The sequence below is a fragment of the Salvelinus sp. IW2-2015 genome, linkage group LG8, assembly GCF_002910315.2.
Source record: "Salvelinus sp. IW2-2015 linkage group LG8, ASM291031v2, whole genome shotgun sequence".
Lineage (NCBI taxonomy): Eukaryota > Metazoa > Chordata > Actinopteri > Salmoniformes > Salmonidae > Salvelinus > Salvelinus sp. IW2-2015.
The window spans coordinates 4,286,661-4,297,636 of NC_036848.1; the positions used below are offsets into that span (position 1 = coordinate 4,286,661).

Genomic DNA, 10,976 nt, shown 5'->3' on the forward strand with positions numbered 1-10,976 from the left:
GGCGCTGGTACCCCGTGTATATAACCAAGTTATCGTTACTCATTGTGTATTTATTATTACTTTTATTATTACATGTTTTACCTTTTCTATTATTTCTTAATTTTTTTCTCTCTGCAATTTGGGAAGGGCCCGTAAATGAGCATTTCACTGTTAGTTTACACATGTTGTTTATAAGGCATGTGACAAATACAATTTGCTTTGTTTTGATATCCCATTCAACTCTGCCCCAAAGCAGGAAAAGATGGAGTGAAATATGTTCTCCATTTTAGAGTATGTGAGAGGCAGCTAACACCAAAGCTCTCAAACATGGAAATAATATTTCAATGACAAAGTTATCTCAGTTTACAAAACAATTAGATGTGACTGTTCGAATGAACCCATATGAATCCTGCAGTCACAGCAGCAGCTAGCTTTATCATCGGGATGTCAGTGTAACATTACACCAGACTTAGGAACATGAATAAGCAGTTGGGGCTAACTTGCTGTCAAGTATCTGACAGCATTTTTACATTTTAGTCTTTTAGCAGACACTCTTATCCAGAGTGACTTACAGTTAGTGCATTCATCTTAAGATAACCATGTATTAATCCTGTATGAATTCCCTGTCACATGTCTATTCATGCACTCTTGTTGTGGGATGGGCACATATTTTGTATAGTAGTCAAATGAGTAGTGCTGAAGTGCATTGCATGTAGCCTATGTTATAATGAATGTGTAAAGGCCAAGTGTATGAAACTGCATTGTTGCTTCTTTCATGTGCAACGTTGCCGAGGTGCGGAAGGTGTGCCTGCATCAGTGTATGCTGCTGTAGTTGTGTGGTTTGACAGTGACAGTACTGTAGAGTGGCTTATTCCCTGGCACTTCATTAGCTTTGTCTCTCTGGCAGGTGGCCAGACATCCTCCCAGGGCTTTTCTACACCCCCCTCCCTCCAATGCATACACATATCCCCTCCTCCTTCTCCAGGTCTTCTTCCTCTCCATCCAAGGATAGGTGGTGGTTCATTAGCTATTCCATTTCACATTCCTTGGTGTCAGAGCTTGTTCAGTTTCTGTATTAAATTACCAGATAGGCCTATAAACCTTACTTGTCTTCAGAATTTTCCTTGAGGGCATTTTTCCTGATTTGTTGCGTATTAATGGATTATTATTAAGGGACTTTTGATGAAACTATTCAAAAGCAGAAGTGCTAAGCGTTCTGGGAAATAACTAGCTAACTGCATGGCTACTGAAATGTCCCTTGTTTGTTCTAGGCACTTAGGAGAGAAAGCTCCTCCCTGTGTTAGGTTTTGACAACCAGACGAACAGAGTTTGCCCAACAATAACCCAGCCTGTAATGTCTTGCCTACCTTGCCTGGTGAGAGATGGAATCTGARTACTGAACTTCTGCACCTCTACTGAGCAGTGTGGCTGTTTAGCCCTGTTTTATTATTCATAAGCTATTCAGCCGCCAATAAGAGAGGAGTTCCATGGAGATGCTGCTGGATAAAGACAATGCTGTCTTTTCCTCCTCACTCTGACTTCACTTGTTGTCCCGTTCCTGGACCGTCGAGGGGAAGGTCATTCTTCTCTTCCTCCTCCTGCCCCAGCGCTGACATTTTTTTTCTCACTTTGATTTTGTTTTTCTCTTTCACACTCCTTTCCTCTCTAGAATGACATGTTATTAGGCAGAAGATGTGTACTGTGTGTACGCTATGCATGCTGAAGCAGTTCATCCACGTTCTGTCATAAAGAGCACATGTTCAACTTCATAAAAAAACGTGACAGYGTTGACCGTAAAAGGGTTGACAATTTCATCTTAAATCAGCTGTAAATCCCCTTGTTACAGGAGGAATGGAGTCTTGTTGTGTTCAACAAGGAGTGGCAATTGAGTTCATTTTTAAAACATTTCTAGCCTGTCTATCTATGGGTAACAGGGTTGACGTGTTATGCTCAACCCACTCAGTTTTCCATCACAAAATGGCCAAAAAAAGTACCTGCTTTTACACTATGATTTGACTATTAGATGTTCAATGTTTCTTTTGAAAAAACATTTAGTAAAAGGAATAGTTTCACCACATTAAAACGAGAGTTCACTTCATGTAATAGCACAGACGCAAATGAATCACTAATCACATGAAATAGATAATAATGTTCAGGAAAGACTTTGTCAAAGCAAGATAACTAGGGCTTTATAATGATAGTGAAAACTTTTGGAAATGTTGGGGTTAAGTGGGTTACAATTTTCCTGGAAGTCACAGAAGGTGCATGGGGGGACATGTCAATATGCTGAATTTTGGCATTTTAGCAAGTCGTTATTCATATAAAAACATCTGATTAATTGAATAATCCATGTGGTCTATATTACAGGGTATTTCATTTAATATAACAGGCTTTTCAAATGAAATATTTTTGCACAATTTATACTTAAAATAACAAAGGGATGCAAAAGGCAGTCTTTTTGTGGAATGACTCCAAATGTTTAACATTGTGTTATAATCATTCAGGCTTGTGTTTACAAGGGATATGACCGGATAATACAAATAATCAGGGCTGTGGTTATCACATAGATCTGACCGGTAACATACCAGGGCTGCCAATTTCACATGTCTGACCAGTACATCCAGGGCTGTCATTCACATGTCTGACCAGTACATCCAGGGCTGTCGTTCACATGTTGAACTGGTACACAGGGCTGCCATTTACAATGTCTGTACAGTAAACACAGGTGTCATTTACACATGTTGACAGTATAATCAGGGCTGTATTCATATGATTACCAGTACAACCAGGCTGTCATTCAACATGTCTGACCGGTAATCAGGGCTGCCATACACCTGTAGACAGAGTACAATCCAGTGCACATTCACATGTCTCGACAGCTACAGGTCCAGGGCTGTCATTCACAAGTATGCTACCGGTAAGATCAGGCATGTCATTCACATGTCATGACCGGTACAATCCAAGGGCTGTATCAATGCTGACACGGATACTAATACAGGGTGCCATACACATGTCGACCGGATATGTCAGGGCTGTCGTTCACAAAATCCGGGTCATCATTGACCAGTACATCCAGGCGATCTTCAATTGTCATGACGTACATGCCAGGGCTCATCATTCACATCGTCTGACGGATACAAAATCCAGGCTGTCATCAATGTCTGACTGGTACATAACCAGGGCTGTCATTACGAAATGCTGACGGTACAAACTCCAGGCTGTCATTACATGTCTGACAGTAACAAGAAGGCTGTATTCACTATGTCTGCCCTGTACATCAGGGCTGTCGTTCACAATGTTGACCAGTACATCCAAAAGGGCATAGTATTCAACGACTGTCTGACCGGATACAATCAGGTGTGTTCACACATGTCTGACCAAGTACATCCAGGGCTAGTCATATCAATGTTGACCGGTACATCAAGGGTTGTCATTTCACAGTATATTGTGCATATAAGGTATACTTCTGCCTTTTTATATTTGAAGGATTACTGGTTTAGGGACACAACTCCTAAAGTCATTCTTGACTGTCTACTAAGAAAGAAGATGATCACTGGAGGTTGATAGCGGGGGCCTGGTAAGCTGGGCCTAGTAGCGGGGTCTGATAGACGGGGCTGTGACTGGACTGTAGCGGGCGTCCTAGCGTACTGGGTCATGTAGCGGGAGCCTGTAGCTGGTAGGTCTGTAGGAGCTGGTGAGCCTGTAGCGGCTGTACGTCTGTAGCGGGGCTGTAGGGAATTAGCGGGCGGTCGTAGCGGGGACTGGTAGCGGCGGTCTGTAGACGGTCTGTAGCAGGGGCCTGTAGGGGTCCTATAGCGAGGTCTGTAGCAGGGGCCTGTACGGGGTCTGTATGGGTCCTATAGCAGTCTGTAGCAGCGGGCTGTACGGGGTCTGTGGTGGGTCCTGCTATAGCGAGGTCTGTAGCGGGGCTGTAGGGGGCTTGTAGCGGGGTCTGTAGTGGATCCTATAAAGCAGCGTCTGTATAGCAGGCCTGTAGCGGAGGCTTAAAGTGAGGTCTGTACGTGGCCTGTAAGCGGGCCTGTAGCGGGGTCTGTAGTGGTCTAATACAGAGCGTTGTAGCGGGCCGGTAGTGAGGTCTGTAGAGGCGCGATACGAGTTGTACGGGTCTGTAACGGGTCCTATAGCGAAGGTCTGTTAGCGGGTCTGTAGCGGGATTATTAGCGAGTCTGTAGCGGGCCGGTAGTGAAGGTCTGTAGAGGTGGTCTACTATTAGGAGGTTCTGTAAGCGGCGTCTGAGTATAGCGGGTCGTATTAGCGGGTCTGTAGCCGTGGGTCCTTGTTAGCGGGCGCTGTAGGGCTTAGGGGTTCTGTAGCGGGCCTGTAGCGAGGGAGCGGTGTAGCGTAGGGTCTGTATGGCGGGGCGTATAGGTGTAGGCCAGCGAGGTCTGTAGCGGGGTCTGTAAGCGTCCGTATATGGAGGTCTGTAGCGGCTAGCGGCCTGGTAGCGGGTCTGTAGCGGGTCTTAAGCGGTGTAGCGGGGTCTGTAGCGGTTATAGCGAGGTCTGATAGGGGCTGAATAGGACGGGGCTGTAGCGGGGCCTGTAGCGGGGTCTGTAGCGGGGCCTGTAGCGGGACCTGTAGCGGGGTCTGTACTCGTGTCTGAAACCTACTCCGCTTCACTGGCTGTGAGTCTGTGATCCCTTCCCTTTGCCTTCCATATGATCACAGCTCTTTGGGCTTGTTAAGCAGCCTAGCTTTCACTGCAGTGATAGTTCTGATTTCTACCATGCTCACGGTGCTCTCATCTCCTGCTCTCATGACCAGTTAGTTCATCACCACCCTTCTGAGTCAGAAATGCACAATGACATGATGCATCACGTGCCTTCAACCTGGCACATTTTGGTTCTGCTCCTTAACTAAAAGATAATGGGAACTTAATGTTTTTTATTTATAGGAGTCTGCTTTCTCATAAGTGGGGCTTTTGCGTGGAACAAGTTGTTATCTGTCTGTTTATGGAAGGCGGTCTCTTGTCCTGCAGTCAGTGTGTGCAGGAACCCAGCATGACTTAGCCTAGGCCCCAGCTGCTGTATCCTGGCTCATAGACTGCCACTGTTCTATCGGGGGTGGGGGGACCTAGCTATATTCAGCTGCTATACCCTGGCTCATAGACTACCACTGTTAAATTGGGGGTGGGGGGGCTTAGCTATATACAGACACAAGTACATATAAAAATGTTTGATAATAAATCATTCATGATGACGTAATCACTTTTTTCATTGTGAATTTGATGTTGTCTTTTTCTTGGCCCTCTAACCCGGTGTCTGGGTTGCCGAGAGACATTTGAAGACGATGATGTCAGTGCTACATTCAGGATGTAGGCWAGCTCTATGGCTTGTGTCATGTTGTATTCCTGTTTCACCACATGGCATGAAGCACAGCCCACAAATAAATCACCTACCACAATATAATGTTGACAATCCAGTCTCAATATCCTAACCCTTCCCCAAACGTCACAACATCAGCATAGTGGAGCACATTTTTTTCTAATGCATACATCCTTGACCCTCTTTTCACTCTTTTTCATGTCTCCCTCCACCTGTTTTCCCTCCCTTTCCCACCCCACCCACCAGACAAGGTTGTGTTAAAACAAGGGACTCTGGTTGCACACTTATACAGCCTTTAATGAATTGTTGATTTGGAGGGGGGGGGGGAAGAAGGTTGGGCGGGTAAAATTGAATTACTCTTTCGTTTGAATTATTGAGTGTGAGTTAAGAGTTCTACAGCCTGCCAGTAGGGCTTTGTCTTCAGTTCTACAGCCTGCCAGTAGGGCTTTGTCTTCAGTTCTACAGCCTGCCAGTAGGGCTTTGTCTTCGTTCTACAGTCCTGCCAGCTAGCTTTGATCTTCATCTACAGCCTGCCAGTAGGGCTTTGTTCAGGTTCTACAGCCTTGCCAGTAGGGCTTTGTCTTCAGTTCTACAGCCTGCCAGTAGGGCTTTGTCTTCAGTTCTACGGCCTGACAGTAGGGCTTTGTCTTCAGTTCTAGAGCCTGCCAGTAGGGTTTTGTCTTAACTTCTACAGCCTTCTTTATTTATTTATTTATTTTTTGTTTAACCTTTATTTAACTAGGCAAGTCTGTTAAGAACAAATTCTTATTTACAATGACGGCCTACAGCGGCCAAACCCGGAGGACGCTGGGCCAATTGCATTTCTTCTACAGTGAAGAAATGCAACATGCTACTTCACATATACAATTGCTTTAGCATTGTTTTATGCTATTTTTCACTACTTCATAAGTACATTGGAGTAAACACATTCTAGAGGTTAGATATAATAACCCATGCCTTGTATCCAAGGACTACAAACACTTAAAAGTTAAGCCAACTCTGTCCTGTTGTATTTTTCCTGCTCAGTGTCCATGTCACCTCCAAACTCCCATCCTCTATTTCTCTCTTCCTCCTTCTCCTCTCTCTCTATAGGAAGCATGGTACCGCTTACGGTGGGGCTGGTAAGCCTGCAGGTCATCCGTAGATTAAGCATAATGCTGTAACAGTAAGGTGCTTGACCTCAGTGGAGGAAAGAGCGAAAGCAGCCACTCACTCACACTCCCCTACTAGGCTGCTCTCTTACGGGAAAGCCCTGGTCTCGTGGGAAAGCCCTGGTCTCGTGGGAAAGCCCTGGTCTCATGGGAAAGCCCTGGTCTCGTGGGAAAGCCCTGGTCTCATAGGAAAGCTCTGGTCTCATAGGAAAGCCCTGGTCTCATGGGATGAGCAGCTTCAGGAAGTGCTTCAGCAAGAGCCAATAGTGGCCATTACTTTGTGTTTTCTGAGATATTTTCTACATTACAAATAGACCTACCATTTTCAAACCAAGCACTCTAAAGGCATAACCTAAGGAAGATGTAATCTCGTAGCTTCATAGTATCATAAACATATTATTTAAAGGGATAGTTTACCTAAATTACAAAATTGCACACTGGTTTCCTTACTGTGTAAGTATTCTATGGACAAGGTATGACAGCAATCTATGCTTTGGTTTAGTTTAGTTTCCCTGGCACTGTTTCCACATGCTAACGTTTTAGCATTTTTGGCACAAATCCCATTCACGTCAAGGGACCGATATTAGCATTTTTTGCGCATCATATCCAAATTAGCTAAAAGTATCTAAAATTGATTGTGAAGCTCAGCAAAGTCACTTATAAATGATTTTAACATGATCCGTGAAAAATGCTAATTTTGGTCCCATGACTTGAATGGGATTTGTGCCACAAATGCTTAAACGTGAGCATGTGGAAACCGTGCCAGCGAAACTAAACCAAAGCATGTATTGCTGTCATACCTTGTCCATAGACTGCTTCCAGGGTAAAGAAACCAATTAGTATTTTGCCATTTGGGTGAACTAACCCTTTAATATAGAGCCTAATGTATGATCAATATCTTTCATCTGTTGTGATAATACATATTTTCTTTAGCCTATATGAGTATGGAGCTGTTAATGTACGTCTTTAACCTAGCACTAATATGTTTAATGTGAGTCAGTGTGTAGTTGTCTTTAACCCAGCACTAATATGTTTAATGTGAGTCAGTGTGAGTTGTCTTTAACCCAGCACTAATATGTTTAATGTGAGTCAGTGTTAGTGTGTCTTTAACCCAGCACTAATATGTTTAATGTGAGTCAGTGTGTAGTTGTCTTTAACCCAGCAGCATAATATGTTTAATGTGAGTCAGTGTGTAGTTGTCTTTAACCAGCACTAATATGTTTAATGTGAGTCAGTGTGTAGTTGTCTTTAAACCCAGCACTAATATGTTTAATGTGAGTCAGTGTGTAGTTGTCTTTAACCCAGCACTAATATGTTTAATGTTGAGTCAGTGTGTAGTTGTCTTTAACCCGAGCTACTTACAACTATATGTTTAATATGAGTCATGTGTTGTTTGTACGTGCAACAGCCTCTGTGCTCTGGGGTCAAGTAATGTAATACTGTCTGTGTATGTGTGTGTAAGAGTGAGCGTGTGTGTGTTGTGTCCACTTTCATGACGTGTTTATGTGGGTGATCATGCAGTGTATTGTGATGACGCAAGACTCCCTCTGTCTGCTGAGTATGCAATGTATTGCATCCCTTCATATGGTGTGTGTGTATGTGACACACTATCCCTGTGTGTATTTCAGGCGGGCTGGAAAGAGAACCATGCCACATTTATGAGTGAACTGAAGAACCTGCAGGCGTCTGGACTGACCACTCTGGGTCACGCTCTCGCGCGCGGCCTTTGACCTACTCAACCTAAACCGCCTTGTCTCGCATCGACAACTATGGACAGGTATTCCTGACACTCACCCCTCTACACCTTTAAATATAACATACTTTAGTATAAAGTACATCACCCAGGTCATAGAAATAGCATGTTTTCCCCCACAACAAATCATATGGAATATCAGGCAATAGTTAACTTTTTTAAACATATTATTATGCACAAGCATTTTGTCAATAGCATGCAATACAGTGCATATAGATTTGAAGGAATATTCCGTTTGTGTATGTATTTGTGTATATCAGCCAATATGCAGCAGCATCTAACCATGTGGCCTAGGGCTACTGGTGCGAGCATCGGAAGTCATGTAAATCTTCTTCTTTAGTCGTTTTCGGCACGGAGTATATGGTTAGCAGAGGTAGTATAGTGGTTTAGAGCGGTGGGCCGAGCGCCGAAATGGTTGCTGGATCGTAATCCCCCGAGCTGACAAGGTTATAAAATTCTGTCATTCTGCCCCTGAACAAGGCAGTTAACCTACTGTTCCCCGGTAGGCTGTCATTGTAAATAAGAATTTGTTCTTAACTGACTTGCCTAATTAAATAAAGGTTAAATAAATAAAAATATATATAATTTAAAAAAATAAAAAWAAATAAAAACTCCCTGTTAGTGTGTGTGTTTGTGTGTAAATAAGAGAATGCTGGCGGTAGGAAGCTCAGCAGCTAAGGAGTTGGACCTGTAGCCGAAAGGTGTCCGGTTCGATTCCCGGGCCGGGCGCTAGAAAAAGGGTGGAATTAATCTGGCAACTTGAGGGCTACTCTGGGTTCACACCCTCAAGACATTCCCCTAATGTTGGGCCTTTGAGCAATGCCCTTAACCCCACAACCCTGTACTCGTCTCAACTGTCTGTTTGGTGTCTGGCGGTGGGGGGCTGAGAACACAAGACAATATTTTGTGGTTCTCTGCAACATCCGGACAATAAAGTTGTATTGTATATCACAGGAGGTTGATGGCACCTTAATTGGGGAGGACGGGTTTGTGGTAATGGCTGGAGCGGAATTCGTGGAATGGTATCAAATACATCAAACGCATAGTTTTCATGTGTTTGATGCCATTCCATTGGCTCCATTCAAGCCATTAGTATTAGCTGTCCTCCCCTCTGTCCTCACAGAGTACCACAACGACAATCATCTCTCAGCCTGACCAACAGCAAACCGTTTTTTAACCCATGAACTTCCCTGTCTACCCTCAGGGCCGTAACCCGTTCTTTCTGGAGCCGTCGGTGATCATCACCATCACGGATGGGAACAAGCTGACTCACACCTCTGGGGTGCCGGATGAGGTGAGCGAGGACACTGGCCGTTCCTCTGACTGGTTAAATATAAGTCAGAGGCCGTGCTCATAAAGCGTCTCAAAGTAAACGTGCTGATCTAGGATCAGGTCCCCCTGTCCATGTAATCTTATTAAGGAAAAACTGATCCTAAGTTAGCACTTCTACTCTGAGAAGCTTGATACATATGGCCCCAGGTTTAAAAGCAGTGGACTGTGGTCCTGGCTAGGTCTAATGAAGAAGGAACAGTTTCACTCTCCAGCCAGTAGAGTTCTACTGTGGTCCTGGCTAGTATCTATGACGAAAGAACAGTTTCACTCTCCAGCAGTAGAGTTTACTGTGGTCCTGGCTAGGTCTAATGAAGAAGGAACAGTTTCACTCTCCAGCCAGTAGAGTTGTACTGTGGTCCTGGCAGGTCTAATGAAGAAGAAAGAGTTTCACTCTCCAGCCAGTAGAGTTCTACTGTGGTCCTGGCTAGGTCTAATGAAGAAGGAACAGTTTCACTCTCCAGCCAGTAGAGTTCTACTGTGGTCTGGCTAGTCTAATGAAGAAGGAACAGTTTCACTCTCCAGCCAGTAGAGTTCTACTGTGGTCCTGCGAGGTCTAATGAAGAAGGAACAGTTTCACTCCTCAGCCAGTAGAGTTCTCCTGTGGTCCTGGCAGGTCTAATGAAGAAGGAACAGTTTCACTCTCCAGCCAGTAGAGTTCTACTGTGGTCCTGGCTAGGTCTAATGAAGAAGGAACAGTTTCACTCTCCAGCCAGTAAGTTCTACTGTGGTCCTGGCTAGGTCTAATGAAGAAGGAACAGTTTCACTCTCCAGCCAGTAGAGTTCTACTGTGGTCCTGGCTAGGTCTAATGAAGAAGGAACAGTTTCATCTCCAGCCAGTAGAGTTCTACTGTGGTCCTGGCTAGGTCTAATGAAGAAGGAACAGTTTCACTCTCCAGCCAGTAGAGTTCTACTGTGGTCCTGGCGAGGTCTAATGAAGAAGGAACAGTTTCACTCTCAGCCAGTAGAGTTCTATGTGTGGTCCTGGCTAGGTCTAATGAAGAAGGAACAGTTTCACTCTCCAGCCAGTAGAGTTTACTGTGGTCCTGGCTAGGTCTAATGAAGAAGGAACAGTTTATCTTCTCCAGCCAGTAGAGTTCTACTGTGGTCCTGGCGAGTCTAATGAAGAAGGAAAGTTTCACTCTAGCAGTAGAGTTCTCCTGTGGTTCCGGCTAGCTATAGGGCATTTCACTGCCAGTAGAGTTCTACTGTGGTCCTGGCTAGGTCTAAGAAAGGAACAGTTTCACTCTGCCAGCAGTAGAGTTTTAAACTGTGGTCTGGCGACGTTAATGAAGAAGGAACACGTTCACTCCCACAGTAGAGTCTACTGTGTCTGGCGTAGGTCTAATGAAGCAAGGCACAGTTTCCCTTCTCAGCAGTAGAGTTCTACTGTGGTCTGGCGTAGGTCTATATGAAGAA

At 44.5% G+C, this 10,976-nt stretch overlaps 1 protein-coding gene across 1 annotated transcript in view; it reads left to right on the plus strand.

The window, feature by feature from the left end:
- ints6l (integrator complex subunit 6 like) overlaps nucleotides 1-10,976 on the plus strand; it is a 29,039-nt gene that overhangs the window by 1,674 nt on the left and 16,389 nt on the right. The window contains 4 exon segments of the mRNA XM_023992175.3: nucleotides 8,104-8,190; nucleotides 8,192-8,232; nucleotides 8,234-8,252; nucleotides 9,433-9,522. Of these exon segments, the coding sequence (XP_023847943.1) occupies nucleotides 8,104-8,190; nucleotides 8,192-8,232; nucleotides 8,234-8,252; nucleotides 9,433-9,522 (237 nt within the window).